The sequence below is a fragment of the Hemiscyllium ocellatum genome, chromosome 13 (assembly GCF_020745735.1).
Source record: "Hemiscyllium ocellatum isolate sHemOce1 chromosome 13, sHemOce1.pat.X.cur, whole genome shotgun sequence".
NCBI lineage: Eukaryota > Metazoa > Chordata > Chondrichthyes > Orectolobiformes > Hemiscylliidae > Hemiscyllium > Hemiscyllium ocellatum.
In genome coordinates, this window is record NC_083413.1 from 80,275,405 (window position 1) to 80,295,461 (window position 20,057).

Sequence of the window (20,057 nt, forward strand, 5' to 3'; positions counted from 1 at the left end):
GTGGCAGATGGAGTTTAATTCAGATAAATGCGAGGTGCTGCATTTTGGGAAAGCAAAGCTTAGCAGTACTTATACATTTAGTGATAAGGTCCGAGGGAGTGTTGCTGAACAAAGAGACCTTGGAGTGCAGGTTCATAGCTCCTTGAAAGTGGAGTCGCAGGTAGATAGGATAGTGAAGAAGGCGTTTGGTATGCTTTCTTTTATTGGTCAGAGTATTGAGTACAGGAGTTGGGAGGTCATGTAGCAGCTGTGCAGGACATTGGTTAAATCACTTTTGTAATACTGTGTGCAATTCTGGTCTTCGTCCTATCAGAAAGATGTTGTGGAACTTGAAAGGGTTCAGAAAAGATTTACCAGGATGTTGCCAGGGTAGGAGGATTTGAGCTATTGGGAGAGGTTGAACAGGCTGGGGATGTTTTCCCTGGAGCGTCGGAGACTGAGGGGTGACCTAACAGAGGTTTATAAAATCATGAGGGGAATGGATAGGATAAATAGACAAAGTCTTTTCCTGGGGTGGGTGAGTCCAGAACTAGGGGGATAGGTTTTGGGTGAGAGGGGAAAGATATAAAAGAGACCTAAGAGACAACTTTTTCACACAGAGGATGGTACGTGTATGGAATGAGCTGCCAGAGGAAGTGGTGGAGGCTGGTACAATTGCAACATTTAAAAGGTATCTGGATGGGTGTATGAAGAGGAAGGGTTTGGAGGGATATGGGCCGGGTGCTGGCATGTGGGACTAGATTGAGTTGGGATATCTGGTCGGCATGGACGAGTTGGACCGAAGGGTCTGTTTCCATGCTGTCCATCTCTATGACTCTATGATCTCCAGAATTCCAGGAGATCTCTCCAGGTTGGAATCACCTGCCAGCACAGGCAGAAAGAACTTCCATAACATTCCACTGAGGAAAGCACTGGCAGGAGATATGGGTTAATGCTGGCTTGGTGGGAATATCAGTCAATGCGCCTACCAGACTAATGCTCGCAGGTTCAAATACAGACAGAGACAAAGCCTGTCTCAGTGATGGTGATAGTATAACCATATACTTGTAAAAATGTCACTAATGTCCTTTAGGGAGGGAAACTGCCAGCCTTACCAGGTCTGGCTGGTATGTGACTCCAGACCCACAGCAATGTGATTGTCTCTTAACTGCCCTCTGGGCAATTCAGGTTGGGCTATTAATGTTGGCCTAGTGTTGTCTACATCCCGTGTATGAATAAAACAAAATTTGAAAGGGCATGTTTCAGTACCATGCTGCAGGACCAGTCTAAACTACCCTGGATTATATCCTCAATGAGATGATCAGTGACTATTATCGCTAGCATTGGGTAACACAAGGATACCAAAGATCAAAAGGATAAGGATGGCTGGCTGATTTGAGGAATGAGTAGGTTCCTCGTGTACAAACTCTGTGCAACATAGCTCGGTATCACAGGTAACAGGAACATCAGCACGTCCTTATATAAAAAGTTACTGATTCACCATACCTGACCCACAGGCTGATTCATGCCCAAGAGCTTCTTAGACCGTTTATTGTAGGAGTCATGTACCTGTGTCATGGTAGAGTTGTTGCGTGTCCTATTGTCCTGAGTAAATGTCTTGGGCTCTTGGAGAACACCCATGAACCTCAGAATAATAATCCAGACCGCCAAGGAAGCCTAGAATGGACACATTTCATACATTAGGAAGAAAATGTACCTGAGAGTACATCCATTAAAAAAAAATGTTTTACATGTCATTTATTCTCCAACTCTCTCCCATCAATCAATGAACATTCCTGCCTTCACTCTTTCCAATGGATAGTCAACCAATACCCTCATGGTATCCAGTTTAGGCCATAAAACCATCAGATATAGGAGCAGAATTAGGCTATTCGGCCCATTATGTCTGCTCTCCCATTCCATCCTGGTTGATATGTTTCTCAACCCTGTTTTCTAGCCTTCTTCCCATAACCCTTGATCGATTTACCAATCAAGAATCTACCTACCTCTGTCTGCACGTACCCAATGGCCTCCTCAGCTTTCTGTGACAATGAGTTCCACAGATTCACCACTCGCTGGCTGAAGGAATTCTTCCTTATCTCAGTACTAAAGGATTATCCCTTCATTCGGAAGTTGTGCCCTCAGGTCCTAGACTCTCCTGCCAGTGGAAACATAGCCTCCATGTCCAATCTATCCAAGGCCTCTCAGCATTCTGTAAGTTTCAATCAGAGACCCTCCCTCCTCCTAAACTCCTTGGATACAGACCCTGAGTCTTCAACTATCCCCCATACGTCAAGACCTTCAGCCCCAGGACTCCACCAACACCAGCACATCCTTCCTTAGATACACGCACAAAACCACACATAATATTGCAAATGCAGTCTGACCAGAGCCTGATACAGCCTTAATAGTACATCTCTACACTGGTCTTGGCTTCAACTGAATGTTAATATTGCACTTGTCTTCCTAACTGCCAAGTGAACCTGCATGTTCACCTTAAAAGAATCCTGACCTGGGACTCCCAAACCCCTTTCCCCCTTCAGAAAATAGTCTGTGCCTCTATTCTTCCTACCAAACTGCTAACCTCACACTTTTCCCGGTCTGTATTCTAGCTGCCACTTCTTTGCCCACTCTCCTAGCCTGCCCAAGTCCCTCTACAGCCTCCCTGCTTCCTCAACATGACCTGTCCCTCCACCTCCATCCAGATGGACAACATGAATAGTCGTGGTCCCAATATGGACCCATGCAGAACTCCACTAGTCACTAGTTGCCATCCTGAAAAAAGATCCACATTCTCTGCCTTCTGCCAGTCAGCCAATCCTCTATCCAGCCCTTTGCACCATGGGCTCTCATCTCATTTAGCACCCTTTCATGTGGAGCCTGATCAAAGGCCTTCTAAAAATCCAAATAGATCATTCCACTGACACTCATTTGTCTAACTTGCTCATTACCTCCTCAAAGAATTCTAACAGATTTGTCAACCAAGACATCCCCTCGATGAAGAGAAAGTGAGGACTGCAGATGCTGGAGATCAGAGCTGAAAATGTGTTGCTGGAAAAGCACAGCAGGTCAGGCAACATCCAAGGAGCAGGAGAATCGACGTTTCGGGCATAAGCCCTTCTTCAGGAATCACAATCACAACATTTTGCAATACGTTCGCAAGGGCTTATGCCCGAAACGTTGAATCTCCTGTTCCTTGGATGCTGCCTGACCTGCTGCACTTTTCCAGCAACACATTTCCAGCTCTGATCTCCAGCATCTGCAGTCCTCACTTTCTCCTCGAAGATTTTAACCTACTGCGAATCCTCTTGCAAGGATGCCTTCCTTGAAGAAGCTCTCTTCCTCCCTCTACAAGGATTTCAGTGAGTCCCTCTCTCACTGCACCCCCCAGGTCATCATTCCTGAAGAAGGGCTTATGCCCGAAACGTCGATTCTCCTGTTCCTTGGATATCCCGTTGTTGTCTCAGCCCTGCTTTCCAATGCATTTCCTACTACTCCACAATCTGATCATTAATAACGGGCTCTAAATTCTTACCAACAACTGAGGTCAGGCTGATTGGCCTGTCAGTATTGACTTTATGAAACCATTTTCTACCAATGCAAGATTTCAATGAATTGTGTTCAATCTGGATAGCTTTCACTCTCACAACATTCTCGTTTATACCAGGGCTCCTGAATAAGCTACAAAGTAGCCCTGTGAACGAACATATTGCAAAATGTTGTGATTGACTCTTTTAACAATGTAGTCACTCTAAAACCAATGGGCCAACATCCCAGAGGGAAGAGTTCATTTACCGCAGTATCAACTTCATCTTCATGGTAGAGCAGGGGATGCTGGAGAGTTCTTTGGATGTGAGTGTGTGTCGCAGAGCCCTGGAAATATGTGGCAGCATATTTTGGGAAAGTGTACTGGGCAAGGTCATCATCTTCATCAGACTCCGTGGATACAGAGATATCATCCAAATCAAACTCCTCCAGTTTATCGTGTCTCACTTCCAAGTCCTGAAAAGTAGCGCAAAATATCCAAAATAATGAGATTTCACTCATGCCAGCGTCGATACAGTGTTCCCAGTGAGACAGACAGAGATTACAGTGAGACAGAAGTGGGTACTGCAGATACTGGAGATCAGAGTCAAGATTAGAGAAGTGCTGGAGAAGTACGGCAGGTCAGGCAGCATCCGAGGGGCAGGACAATCGATGTTTCGGGCAAAAGCCCTTCATCAGGAATTCCAGTGAGACAGACAGAGATTCTAGAGATCACAGTGATACAGACAGAGATCTCAGTGATACAGACAGAGATCACAGTGATACAGACAGAGATCTCAGTGATACAGACAGAGATCTCAGTGATACAGACAGAGATCTCAGTGATACAGACAGAGATCTCAGTGATACAGACAGAGATCTCAGTGATACAGACAGAGATCACAGTGTTACAGACAGAGATCTCAGTGATACAGACAGAGATCTCAGTGATACAGACAGAGATCAGTGATACAGACAGAAATCACAGTGATACAGACAGAGATCAGTGATACAGACAGAGATCTCAGTGATACAGACAGAGATCACAGTGATACAGACAGAGATCACAGTGATACAGACAGAGATCACAGTGATATAGACAGAGATCTCAGTGATACAGACAGAGATCACAGTGATACAGACAGAGATCTCGGTGATACAGACAGAGATCTCAGTGATATAGACAGAGATCTCAGTGATACAGACAGAGATCACAGTGATACAGACAGAGATCTCGGTGATACAGACAGAGATCTCAGTGATACAGACAGAGATCACGGTGATACAGACAGAGATCACGGTGATACAGACAGAGATCTCAGTGATACATACAGAGATCTCAGTGATACAGACAGAGATCTCAGTGATACAGACAGAGATCTCAGTGATAAAGACAGAGATCACAGTGATGCAGACAGAGATCTCAGTATACAGACTGAGATCACAGTGAGACAGACTGAGATCACAGTGATACAGACAGAGATCACAGTGATACAGACAGAGATCACAGTGAGACAGACTGAGATCACAGTGATACAGACAGAGATCACAGTGATACAGACAGAGATCTCAGTGATACAGACAGAGATCACAGTGATACAGACAGAGATCACAGTGATACAGACAGAGATCACAGTGATACAGACAGAGATCACAGTGATACAGACAGAGATCACAGTGATACAGACAGAGATCACTGTGATACAGACAGAGATCTCAGTGATACAGACAGAGATCTCAGTGATACAGACAGAGATCTCAGTGATACAGACAGAGATCTCAGTGATACAGACAGAGATCTCAGTGATGCAGACAGAGATCTCAGTGATACAGACAGAGATCTCAGTGATACAGACAGAGATCTCAGTGATACAGACAGAGATCACAGTGATGCAGACAGAGATCTCAGTATACAGACTGAGATCACAGTGAGACAGACTGAGATCACAGTGATACAGACAGAGATCACAGTGATACAGACAGAGATCTCAGTGATACAGACAGAGATCACAGTGATACAGACAGAGATCACAGTGATACAGACAGAGATCACTGTGATACAGACAGAGATCTCAGTGATACAGACAGAGATCTCAGTGATACAGACAGAGATCTCAGTGATACAGACAGAGATCTCAGTGATACAGACAGAGATCTCAGTGATGCAGACAGAGATCACAGTGATGCAGACAGAGATCACAGTGAGACAGACAGAGATCACAGTGAGACAGACTGAGATCACAGTGATACAGACTGAGATCACAGTGATACAGACAGAGATCACAGTGATACAGACAGAGATCACTGTGATACAGACAGAGATCTCAGTGATACAGACAGAGATCACTGTGATACAGACAGAGATCTCAGGGATACAGACAGAGATCAGTGATACAGACAGAGATCACAGTGATACAGACAGAGATCACAGTGATACAGACAGAAATCACAGTGATACAGACAGAGATCACAGTGATACAGGCAGAGATCTCAGTGATACAGACAGAGATCACAGTGATACAGGCAGAGATCTCAGTGATACAGGCAGAGATCACAGTGATACAGACAGAGATCACAGTGATACAGACAGAGATCACAGTGATACAGACAGAGATCTCAGGGATATAGACAGAGATCAGTGATACAGACAGAGATCACAGTGATACAGACAGAAATCACAGTGATACAGACAGAGATCACAGTGATACAGACAGAAATCACAGTGATACAGACAGAGATCACAGTGATACAGACAGAGATCACAGTGATACAGGCAGAGATCTCAGTGATACAGACAGAGATCACAGTGATACAGACAGAGATCACAGTGATACAGACAGAGATCACAGTGATACAGGCAGAGATCACAGTGATACAGGCAGAGATCACAGTGATACAGGCAGAGATCTCAGTGATACAGACAGAGATCTCAGTGATACAGACAGAGATCACAGTGATACAGACAGAAATCACAGTGATACAGAGAGAGATCATAGTGATACAGACAGAGATCTCAGTGATACAGACAGAGATCACAGTGATACAGACAGAGATCACAGTGATACAGACAGAGATCTCAGTGATACAAACAGAGATCTCAGTGATACAAACAGAGATCTCAGTGATACAAACAGAGATCTCAGTGATACAAACAGAAATCACAGTGATACAGACAGAGATCACTGTGATACATACAGAGATCACAGTGATACATACAGAAATCACAGTGATACAGGCAGAGATCTCGGTGATACAGACAGAGATCTCGGTGATACAGACAGAGATCTCGGTGATACAGACAGAGATCACAGTGATACAGACAGAGATCTCAGTGATACATACAGAGATCACAGTGATACAGACAGAGATCACAGTGATACAGACAGAGATCTCAGTGATACAGACAGAGATCTCAGTGATACAGACAGAGATCACTGTGATACAGACAGAGATCACTGTGATACAGACAGAGATCACTGTGATACAGACAGAGATCACAGTGATACAGACAGAGATCACAGTGATACAGACAGAGATCTCAGTGATACAGACAGAGATCTCAGTGATACAGACAGAGATCTCAGTGATACAGACAGAGATCTCAGTGATACAGACAGAGATCACAGTGATACAGACAGAGATCACAGTGATACAGACAGAGATCTCAGTGATACAGACAGAGATCACAGTGATACAGACAGAGATCACAGTGATACATACAGAAATCACAGTGATACATACAGAGATCACAGTGATACAGACAGAGATCACAGTGATACAGACAGAGATCACAGTGATACAGACAGAAATCACAGTGATACAGACAGAGATCACAGTGATACAGACAGAGATCACAGTGAGACAGAGAGAGATCACAGTGATACAGACAGAGATCTCAGTGATACAGACAGAGATCTCAGTGATACAGACAGAGATCTCAGTGATACAGACAGAGATCTCAGTGATACAGACAGAGATCTCAGTGATACAGACAGAGATCACAGTGATACAGACAGAGATCACAGTGATACAGACAGAGATCACAGTGATACAGACAGAGATCACAGTGATACACACAGAGATCTCAGTGATACAGACAGAAATCACAGTGATACAGACAGAGATCACTGTGATACAGACAGAGATCACAGTCATACAGACAGAGATCTCAGTGATACAGAGATCACAGTGATACAGACAGAGATCTCGGTGATACAGACAGAGATCTCAGTGATACAGACAGAGATCTCAGTGATACAGACAGAGATCTCAGTGATACAGACAGGGATCATAGTGATACAGACAGAGATCTCAGTGACACAGACAGAGATCTCAGTGATACAGACAGAGATTCTAGAGATCACAGTGATATAGACAGAGATCTCAGTGATACAGAGATCTCAGTGATACAGACAGAGATCTCAGTGATACAGACAGAGATCTCAGTGATACAGACAGAGATCTCAGTGATACAGACAGAGATCTCAGTGATACAGACAGAGATCTCAGTGATACAGACAGAGATCTCAGTGATACAGACAGAGATCTCAGTGATACAGGCAGAGATCTCAGTGATACAGACAGAGATCATAGTGATACAGACAGAGATCTCAGTGATACAGACAGAGATCACAGTGATACAGACAGAGATCTCAGTGATACAGAGATCTCAGTGATACAGACAGAGCTTACAGTGATACAGAGAGAGATCTCAGTGATACAGACAGAGATCTCAGTGATACAGACAGAGATCTCAGTGATACAGACAGAGATCACAGTGATACATACAGAAATCACAGTGATACAGACAGAGATCTCAGTGATACAGAGATCACAGTGATACATACAGAAATCACAGTAATACAGACAGAGATCACAGTGATACATACAGAAATCACAGTGATACAGACAGAAATCACATTGATACAGACAGAGATCACAGTGATACAGACAGAGATCACAGTGATACAGAAATCACAGTGATACAGACAGAGATCACAGTGATACAGACAGAGATCTCAGTGATACAGAGATCACAGTGATACATACAGAAATCACAGTAATACAGACAGAGATCACAGTGATACATACAGAAATCACAGTGATACAGACAGAGATCACAGTGATACAGACAGTGATCACTGTGATACAGACAGAGATCACTGTGATACAGACAGAGATCACTGTGATACAGACAGAGATCACTGTGATACAGACAGAGATTCCGGTGAAAACAGATCCCAGAGGTTCCAGCACAAAAGAGATATTCCAGATATGCAGACAAAGATCCAAGTGACACAAAGAGAGAACCCAATGATAGTTATCCCAGTGATAAAATGTTTTGAATGATTCAGTGTACCCAGTGACACAGACAAAGATCATAGCATCAAAGAGATCTCTGAAACTCAAATGAAGATCTAAATGATAGATACAGCGATCCCAGTGATACAGGTTGAGATCCCTGCAGTCCCCACACACATAGTCCCAAGTGATAAACATAGATGCCCTGGTTAAACAGACATTATTGCCTGTGATATGGACAGTGTTCCCAGCGATATAAACTGTTCCCAGTAAAACAGACTGTATTCCCAGTGAAGTGGACATTGTTCCCAGTGAAACAAGACAATGTTTTCAGTAAAACAGAAAGTGTTCCCAGTGATATAGACAGTGTTTGTGGTTTTACAGAGAGTGTTCCCAGTGAAACAGTGTTCTCAGTAAAACAGACAGTTTTCGAAATGATATAGATTGTACTCTCAAAGATATGGACAGTATCTCAATGAATCAGACAGTCTTCCCAGTGAAACAGACAATGTTCCCAATGATACAGACAGTGTTCCCAGTGATACAGACAGTGTTCCCAGTGAAACAGACAGATGTTCCCAGTGATACAATGCTCCCAGTGAAAAAGACAGTGTTCCCAGTAATACAGATAATGTTCCCAGTGATACAGACAGTGTTACCAGTGAAACAGTGTTCCCAGTGATACAGTGTTCCCAGTGATACAGTGTTCCCAGTGAAAAAGACAGTGTTCCCAGTAATACAGATAATGTTCCCAGTGATACAGACAGTGTTACCAGTGAAACAGTGTTCCCAGTGATACAGACAGTGTTCCCAGTGATACCGACAGTGTTCCCAGTGAACCAGACAGTGTTCCCAGTGATACAATGCTCCCAGTGATACAGACAGTGCTCCCAGCAAAACAGACAATGTTCCCAGTAAAACAGACAGTGTTCCCAGTAAAACAGTGTTCCCAGTGATACAGACAGTGTTCCCAGTGATACAGTTAGTGCTCCCAGTGAAACAATGTTCCCAGTGATATAGATAGTGTCCCCAGTGATACAGACGGTGCTCCCAGTGATACAGACAGTACTCCCAGTGATACAGACAGTGAGCTGGTGTGAATGGATTGTAAAATCTGACTGGTACAAACACACAGTCTGTTGGAGTATTGTCCTAAAGCCATGTCTCTGGGTGCCATGTTCTCCTCAGTCAATGCCCCGCACTAACAGCGCAGCATCACTGAGCAAACCCTGATTCCAGCCTCCCCCAGGTGGTAAACGTTACCTCGAAGCCCCGAGGCCCCTGGCCTTCCTGATGTGCCAGGACATTGGGCAAAAACGAGAAGATATTGTCCACTATATCCAGCTCGTTAAGGTCCTCGGTCTTCATCTTCTGCTTCCTCTTCAAGTATTCCTCCCTCTGGCGCCTCTCATTCTCCATGTCCAGTTTGGCCATGCGTGCCAGATGGTCCTTCAGAAAGAGCAGAGCTTCGAGTTAGCACCAAGAGGATGGATGAAGGCGTGACAGGAAACAAAACTATAAAACCGTTCAATCAGACACCGGGAGGCTGACTAAGCGTAGCGATACAACAGTCAAACGAGGAGTGAGCTTCACACAGTCATCCAGGAGAGATCACCTCCAGAGTGTGACACAGCCTGAGCAAGTACATTGTTCGGGCAATTTGAAGACAGTGTGGGAATTTGGTACAGAGGGGAGCAGGCGCTTTTTGCTTCTTTTTTGGTTCATAATTTGTAAGGTGCTTTAAACAGAATAAATTAAAGGCCAGAATCATGGGCCCACACAACAGAATGACATCACAGGAAAACCTCACGTTCATTGGTTGGTGATAGATGCTAATTTGACTATCTATTAGTGTTATTTTCAGAAGGTAAATAGGGCAAACGTTGACAAGTTATAAATTAAAAGAACAGTCGGAACTTTTTAAATCAAATCAAGAACTAAGTGGATAAACTAGCGATGCCAGGCTGGGTGATGTGTAATACCTGTGTGATATGGGGGAGATGGTGGACCCCGTTTTGACCACACCTATATCAAGTGTCAGTCACTTGAGGAATTCTGGCTCAGAGTTGATGAGCTGGAGTTTGTGCTTTGAGCACTACAGCACAGCGCGGGGAGGAAAGTTGCTTTGTTTCAGAAGGCAGTTGCACCTCTTAGAATTAACTACCACGAATGTTCAAATGCAACAAGATCTAGACAATATCCAAGCTTGGGCAGACAAGTGGCAAGTCACATTCACACCAGACCAATGCCCGGCAGTGACCATCTTCAATAAGAGACAATCTAACCACCACCCCTTAACATTCAATGGTGTTACCATCACTGAATTCCCCCCACCATCAACATCCTGGGGGTTTACTGTTGACCAGAAATTTAACTGGAATCACCATGCGAAAATATGTCCATGAGATCAGGTCCGAGGCTAGGAAACCTGCAGCCAGTAACTCACTCCTGACTCCCCAAAGCCTGTCCACCATCTACAATGCACAAGTCAGGAGTGGGATGGAATACTCCCCATTTGCCTGGATATGTGTCACTCCAACACTCAAGAAACTTGACACCTTCCTGGACAAAGCAGCCCACTTGATTAGCACCACATCAACAAAACATTCCCTTGCTCCATCACCGGTACTCAGTGTGTACCATCTACAAGATACACTGCAAAAATTCACCAAAGATCCTCAGACAGCCCCTTCCAAACCCGCGACCACTTCTATCTACAAGGACAGGGACAGCAGATGCATGGGAAGACCACCCTCTGCAAGTTCCACTCCAAGCCACTCACCATCCTGACTTGGAAATGTATCACTGTTCCTTCACTGTCACTGGGTCAAAATCTTGGAATTTCCTCCCTAAGGAAATTGTGGGTCAACCCACAGCACATGGACTGCAACAGGTCAACCAGGCAGCATTCCAACACTTTCTGAAGGGCAACTTGGGCAATAAAGGCTGGGCCCTGCCAACGATGCCCAGCCCCATGAATGAATTTTAAAAAAAGGCGAGTACAATGTTTGCATTCATTACAAAAGGACTGGAATAAAAGCTTAGAAATGTACTGCTGAGGCTGTACAGGCTCTGGTCAGACAGCGTGTAGAATATTTAGAGCAGTTTTGGGCCCCATATCTGTGGAAGGATATGGCGACACGATGGCTCAGTGGGTAGCACTGCTGCCTCACAACACCAGGGACCCAGGTTTGGTTGCTGCCTCGAGCTACTATCTATATGGAGTTTGCACATTCTCCCTGTGTCTGCGTGGGTTTCCTCCCACAATCCAAAGAAGTGCAGGTCAGGTGGATTGGCCATGCTAAATTGCCCATTGTGTTAGGTGCGTTAGTCAGAGGGAAATGGGTCTGGGTGGGTTACTGTTCGGACTGGTTGGGCTGAAGGGCCTGTTTCCACACTGTAGGGAATCTAATCTTAACAAATCATGTGCTGGCCTTGAAGGAGGTCCAGAGAAGATTCATGAGAAAGATCCCAGGGATGAAGGGTTTGTCAAACGAGGAACGGTTGATCTGTACTCCATGGCGTTTAGAAGGATGAGAAACAATCTCATTGAAATGTACAGAATACTGAGAAACCTGAATAGAGTTCATGTGGAGAAAATGTTTCCAGTAGGAGAGACTAGGACCCAAGGGCACACGCTCAGGGTGAAGGAACACCCCTTAGAGACTGAAATGAGGAGAAGTTTCTTCAGCCAGAGGGTGGTACATCTCTCATTGCTGCAGAGTGCTGTGGAGGCCAAGTCACGGGTGTGTTTAAGACAGAGATAGGTAGATTCTTGATCAGTCAGGAAATCAAGGGGTATGGGAAGAAGGCTGGAGAATGGAGATGAGAAACATCAGCCATGATCGAATGGCAGAACAAACTCAAGGGGCCAAATGGTCTAATACTGCTCCTTTATGTTATGGTTTTATAATCAAGGATTTAGCCCCTCAAGCCCTGTGCAGCATAGAATAAAGTATGTTTGATCTGAACTGAACTCTCCTCTCTTACGTGCCCCCATTACCCAGTGACTCCCATGTCACTCTCAAACTCAACCTTGACCCATTTCCAACACACTCTGGGAAAAGTCTTGACCCCTCAGAGAAATAAAATTCCTTTGTCTCAGTTTTAAATGGGAGGCTGCTTATTTTTAAAATTATGGGAGACTGGTTAGCAAATTTAGATCACATGGAATACAGGGTGAACTAGCCATTTGAATACAGAACTGGCTCAAAGGTAGAAGACAGAGGGTGGTGGTGGAGGGTTGTTTTTCAGACTGGAGGCCTGTGACCAGTGGAGTGCCACAAGGATCGGTGCTGGGTCCTCTACCTTTCATCATTGATATTAACGATTTGGATATGAGTATTGCAGGTATAGTTAGTAAGTTTGCAGGTGACACCAAAATTGGAGGTGTAGTGGACAGTGAAGAGCGTTACCTCAGGTTACAACAGGATCTGGACCAGATGGGCCAATGGGCTGAGAAGTGGCAGATAGAGTTTAATTCAGATAAATGAGAGGTCTGGGAAGGCAGGTCTGAGGGAATGTTACTGAATAAAGAGATCTTGGAGTACAGGTTCATAGCTCCTTGAAAGTAGAGTAACAGGTTGATAGGATAGTGAAGGTATGCTTTCCTTTATTGGTCACTGCATTGAGTATCGGAGTTGGGAGGTCACATTGCGGCTCTACAGGACGTTGGTTCGGCCATTTTTGGAATATTGTGTGCAATCCTGGTCTCCCTCCTAAAGGAAGGAGAGTGAAACTTGAAAGGGTTGAGCAAAGATTTACAAGGATGTTGCCAGGGTTGGAGGATTTGAGCGAAAGGGAGGGGCTGAATAGACTGGGACCGTTTTCCCTGGAGCATCAGAGGCCAACTGGTGACCTTATACAGGCTTATAAAATTTTGGGTATGGGTAGGGTAAATAGACAAGGTCTTATCCCAGGGTGGAGGGTGGGGGGTGGGGGGGAGGGGTGGTGGTGTGGTGAGTCTAAAACTAAAGGGCATAGGTTTAGGGTGAGAGGGAAAAGATTTGAAAGGGACTTAAGGGGCAACCTTTTCACACAGAGGCTTCTGCATGTATGGAATGAAGTGGTAGTCGAGGCTAGTAAAATTATGACATTTAAAAGGCATATGGACAGGTACATGAATAGGAAGGGTTTGGAGGGGTATGGGCCAAGTGCTGGCAAATGGGACTAAATAAATTCAGGGTATCTGGTTGGCGTGGACAAGTTGAACCGTAGTGTCTGTTTCCGTGCTCTGTAACAGTATGACTCTCCTTATTCTAGTTATCCCCACAGGAGAGAAGCATGCTGTTAGAATACAGACCACTTCCCTCACCACCTTGCCTCACTCTTCTGATCAGCGCTGGCTTGAGGACCAGTCTGTCCACTGTTCCTGACAAGATCAACCACCCCCACATCCCGGTACTGAGGAAGATGGTGGTGGATGTCAAGAGGAGCAGACTCGGGAATACACAGTCAATAAGGAAGTGATGATCTCATTGTCAGAGACAGGGAGTCAGCAGGAAGCCCCGCTGGTTATCCGGAGTGGCCTGGTGCAGTGAGTACCTTTCACATGGTCGTGGGGTTAGCCTTAGGCACTCACCGACTTCTTCTTGTCAGCCTCCTGTCTGGGCACATCCAGCACCACCACCTTCACCAGGCGCCGTTCCTCGGCAAAACTGAGTTTCTCAGCCTCGAGACGTCTCTGAATCTGCCAAGGGATGGCATGGGGAGGCTCTGAGACACGTGGTGAAAACTCAACCCCGCAGCAGCCCCCAAACATACCCCTCACTCACAATCGTCCAATCACTCCCCACACTCACCCTCCCTCCAATCACTCCCCTCACTCACCCTCCCCAGTCACTCCCCACACTCACCCTCCCCAGTCACTCCCCACACTCACCCTCCCCAGTCATTCTCTCACTCACCCTCCCCAGTCATTCTCTCACTCACCCTCCCCAGTCATTCCCCACACTCACCCTCCCTTACTCACCCTCCCCAGTCATTCCCTCACTCATCCTCCTCAATCACTCCCCTCACTCACCCTCCCCAGTCACTCGCCCACTCACACTGCCCAAAACATTCCCCTCAGTCACCTTCCCTCAACCACACCCCTCCTTCCTTCAGCCCCTCCCCCATCACTCACCTACCCCTCCACACACACATCCTCCCCCAAAACCACACCCCTATCAGTACTGAGGGAGCACAGCACTGTTGGAGGGTCAATGCTGCGGCAGTGCTGCACTGTCAGAGGGTCAGTACTGAGAGAGTGCTGCACTGTCGAAGGGTCAATGATGAGGGAGTGCTGCACTGTCAGAGGGTCAGTACTGAGGGAGCACTGCACTGTCGGAGGGTCAGTACTGAGGGAGTACTGCACAGTCAGAGGGTCAGTACTGAGTGAGCTCTGCTATGTCGGGGAGTCAGTACTGACAGAGCACCACACTGTCAGAGTATCAGTACTGAGGGAGCGCCGCACTGTCAGAGGATCAGTACTGAGGGAGCGCCGCACTGTCAGAGGATCAGTACTGAGGGAGCGCCGCACTGTCGGAGGGTCAGTACTGAGGGAGTGCCGCACTGTCAGACGGTCAGTACTGAGGGAGTGCTGCATTGTCGGTGGGTCAATACTGAAGGAGTGCTGCACTGTCGGAGGGTCATTACTGAGTGAGTGCTGCACTTTTGAAGGATCAGTACTGAGAGAGTGCTGCACTGTCAGAGGGTCAGTACTGAGTGAGTGCCGCACTGTCAGAGGATCAGTACTGAGGGAGTGCTGCACTGTCAGAGGGTCAGTACTGAGGGAGTGTTGCACTGTCAGAGAGTCAGTACTGAGGGAGTGCCGCACTGTCAGAGGGTCAGTACTGAGAGAGTGCTGCACTGTCAGAGGGTCAGTACTGAGTGAGCACAGCACTGTCAGAGGGTCAGTACTGAGGGAGTGCTGCACTGTCGGAGGGTCAGTACTGAGTGAGCGCTGCACTGTTGGAGGGTCAGTACTGAGGGAGTGCTGCACTGTCGTGGGGTCAGTACTGAGGGAGTGCTGCACTGTAGGAGGGTCAGTACTGAGAGAGTGCTGCACTGTCGTGGGGTCAGTACTGAGTGAGCACTGCACTGTCGGGGGGTCAGTACTGAGGGAGTGCTGCACTGTCAGAGGGTCAGTACTGAGTGAGCGCTGCACTGTCAGAGGGTCAGTTCCTGAGGGAGTGCTGCACTGTCAGAGGGTCAGTACTGAGAGAGTGCCGCACTGTCGGAGGGTCAGTCCTGAAGGAATGCCACACTGTCGGAGGGTCAGTACTGAGGGAGTGCTGCACTGTCGGAGGGTCAGTACTGAAGGAATGCCACACTGTTTGAGGGCCTGTACTGAGGGGAGGTCTCTGCCTTTGTTCACAGCGTCTGTCCCACACTTACATCTCTCCTCTTTTTCCGGTAGCTCTTTCGAATCAGCATGCCCCTGGTGTAGGCCTGGATCGTGGTCACAGCAGCCAGCTGTTTGGTGTTGTTTTGACGTAACAGGTATCCCCGGCATTGTGCCTGGAACAGGATGATTATCCTGCGAGTCTCGTTATATTCCTTCACCATTTTCCGGGTGTGACATAGAGCCTGTAACCTCTGGAAACCCTGCCTCAACTAGGAAAGAAGTCACCGTGATCAAAATGGAATCAAATCGCTGAGCTTCCCAGCAAACAAGAAAATCATTCAGCAAATCAGCAACTGTCAACTGTTTTCTACAATCCCACATTCATTCCTTGCCCCAACCTTTCGCTGTACCCCTGTATCCATCCAAAACTGATCCCACTACCCCACACTCTCCCTATAGCCCTATATAAATCCTAAACTAATCCCACTACCCCACACTCTCCCAATAGCCCTATATAAATCCTAAACTAATCCCACTACCCCACACTCTCCCAATAGCCCTATATAAATCCTAAACTAATCCCACTACCCTACACTCTCCCTATAGCCCTATATAAATCCTAAACTAATCCCACTATCCCACAGTTTCCCTATAGCCCTATATAAATCCCAAACTAATCCCACTATCCCACAGTCTCCCTATAGCCCTATATAAATCCCAAACTAATCCCACTACCCCACACTCTCCCTATAGCCCTATATAAATCCCAAACTAATCCCACTACCCCACACTCTCCCTATAGCCCTATATAAATCCCAAACTAATCCCACTACCCCACACTCTCCCTTTAGCCCTATATAAATCCTAAACTAATCCCACTACCCCACACTCTCCCTATAGCCCTATATAAATCCTAAACTAATCCCACTACCCCACACTCTCCCTATAACCCTTTATAAATCCTAAACTAATCCCACTACCCCACACTCTCCCTATAGCCCTATATAAATCCTAAACTAATCCCACTACCCCACACTCTCCCTATAGCCCTATATAAATCCTAAACTAATCCCACTACCCCACACTCTCCCTATAACCCTTTATAAATCCCAAACTAATCCATTACCTCACACTCTCCCTATAACCCTTTATAAATCCCAAACTAACGCCATACCTTGATAGGAAAACTAATCGCACTGGAGAAAGTGAGGACTGCAGATGCTGGAGATCAGAGCTGAAAATGTGTTGCTGGAAAAGCTCAGCAGGTCAGGCAGCATCCAAGAAACAAGAAATTCGACGTTTCGGTCATAAGCCCTTCATCAGATTCCCGAAACATCGAATTTCCTGTTCCTTGGATGCTGCCTGACCTGCTGCGCTTTTCCAGCAACACATTTCAAACTAATCTCACTGCCAACACTCTCCACAGAAGTCGAAATAAACATTACCCTGCATTTATATAGCATCATACAGTAACATTGCAAGGCCTCAGGGCTGTGATCAAACAAAATCTGACACATGAGGAGAGATTTAGCTCAAGTGCTCAAAACTCTCCCTCAGTATTAAGCAGTGAACAGGTTCCCCCTTCCATTTTCTTGTCATAGTCTTCTATTAATCCAGCATGAAACCTACTGTTCCACAGACCCATTAGTTTCAAAAACATAAACAGAAATTGCTGGAAAATCACAGCAAGTCAGGCAGCATCTGTGGAGAGAAATCAGAATTAACGTTTCAGATCCAGTGACCCGTCTTCAGATGAAATGGGAGGATTCTGAATGACAGGGCACAGATTTAAATACCTCACTAAAAAACAAAAGCAAAAGGGAATTGAGAAAAATAATTTTCGCACATCAAACGCTTGGGACCTAGAATGAGCTGCCTGAGAGATTTAACTGGGGCTTTCAAGGGAAAATTGGACAGTCATCTGAGAAAGTTCAAGAACTAAATGAGTAAACTCTCAGCAACTGGGGAAATTTGAGATTCTGCACTTTGACAGGAAGAATAGAGGAGCTGAATATTATTTAAGCAGTGAAGGACTGCGGAAAGCTACAGAACAGAGTGATTTCCTAGAATCCCTACAGTATGGAAGCAGGCCATTCAGCCCATACCAATCCCACTCAGATCCACTCCATCCCTGTATTTCCCATCGTTAACCCTAGTTTGCATATCCCTGGACAGTATGGGAAATTTAGCATTGCCAATCCAAACCAGCACATCTTTTGAGCGTGGGAGAACATTCAGAGGAAATGCATGCAGACTCGGGAAGAAATTGCAAGTTTCTCACAGACAGACAGTCACCTGTGGCTGGAATCCAACCATGCTCCCTGGCATTGTGAAGCAGCAGTGCTAACCACTGAGCCACCGAATTTAACCACAACAAATCACAAAAGGATAGCATACATGCTAATCAGGTTATAAGGCAGGCAAATGGAATACTGGCCTTTATTTCAAAGGGAATGGAGTATAAAAATAGGGAGGTTCCAAGAAAACTGTACTTATCTGGAATACTGTGAACATTTTGGGGCCCCTTATTTAAGGAAACATAGACTGCATTGGAGGCAGTGCAGAGAAAGTATGGAGGGTCAGTGTTATGAGGACACATTGAGTATACTGGATACATTAGAGTTCAGAAGGTTGAGAGGCAGCCTTATTGAAACATACAAAATCCTTAAGGGGCTTGACGAGTAGAAAGGTTGTTTGTCCTTGTGGGAGAGTCCAGCACCAGGAGTTATAATCTCAGAATAGAGAATTGCACATTTAAGACAGAGTTATAGAGTCATAGAAATGTATAGGACAGAAACAGATCCTTCAGTCCAACTCGTCCATACCAACCAGATATCCCAACCTAATCTAATCCCATTTGCCAGTATTTGATCCATATTACTCTAACCCTTCCTATTCACATACCCATCCAGCTACCTTTTAAATGCTGTAATTGTACCAGCCTCTACCATTTCCTCTGGCAGCTCATTCCACACTAGCACCACCCTCTGGGGGAAAAGGTCCTCCCTTAGTCCCTTTTATTGTCCCTTTAAAATATTTCTCCTCTCACCTTAAACATATGCAGTTTGGTTTTAAACTCCCCAACCCCAGGGAAAAAACTTTGTCTGTTTACCCTATCCATGCCCGTTATGATTTTATAAACCTCTATAAGGTCACGCCTCAGCCTCCGACGCTCCAGGGAAAACAGCCCCAGCCTGTTCAGCCTCTCCCTGTAGCTCAGATCCTCCAACCCTGGCAACATCCTTGTAAATCTTTTCTGACACTTTCACATTTCACAACATCCTTCCATTAGGAAGGAGACCAGAATTGCACGCAATATTCCAAAAGTGGTCAAACCAATGTCTTGTACATGACCTCCCAACTCCAGTACTCAATGCACTGACCAGTAAAGACAAGCATACCAAGGGGCAGTACAATGGTTAGCACTGTTGTGTCATAGCACCTGGGAGCTGGGTTCTATTCCAGCCTCAGGTAACTGTCTATGTGGAGTTTGCACGTTCTCACCATGTCTGTGTGGGTTTCCTCTGAGTGCTCTGGTTTCCTCCCTCAGTCCAAAGATGTGCAGGTTAGGTGGATTGGCCATGCTCAATTCCCCATTGTGTTCTGGGACGTGCAGGCTAGGTGCATTAGTCATAGGGTTATAGGGTAAAGAGAATTGGTCTTGATGGAATACTCTTTGGAGGGTCAGTGTGGACTTGTTGGGCCAAATGGCCTGTTTCCACACCAAAGGGATTCTATGGTGTACCAAATGCCTTCTTCACTATCCTATCTACCTGTGACTCCAGTTTCCAGGAACAATCAACTTGCACTCCAAGGTCTCTTTGTTCAGCAACACTCCCAAGGACCTTACCATTAAGTGCATAAGTCCTGCCCTGCTTTGCCTTTCCAAGATACTGCACCTCACATTTATCTGAATTAAACTCCA

At 45.8% G+C, this 20,057-nt stretch overlaps 1 protein-coding gene across 1 annotated transcript in view; it reads right to left on the minus strand.

Moving 5' to 3' along the window:
* Nucleotides 1–20,057, minus strand: part of LOC132821379 (unconventional myosin-VIIa-like) — a 140,813-nt gene that overhangs the window by 66,776 nt on the left and 53,980 nt on the right. The window contains exons 21-25 of the mRNA XM_060833960.1: nucleotides 16,183–16,401; nucleotides 14,387–14,494; nucleotides 10,069–10,254; nucleotides 3,775–3,981; nucleotides 1,549–1,656 (exon numbers count right to left, since the gene is read on the minus strand). Of these exons, the coding sequence (XP_060689943.1) occupies nucleotides 1,549–1,656; nucleotides 3,775–3,981; nucleotides 10,069–10,254; nucleotides 14,387–14,494; nucleotides 16,183–16,401 (828 nt within the window). The remainder of the gene's footprint in view (nucleotides 1–1,548; nucleotides 1,657–3,774; nucleotides 3,982–10,068; nucleotides 10,255–14,386; nucleotides 14,495–16,182; nucleotides 16,402–20,057) is intronic.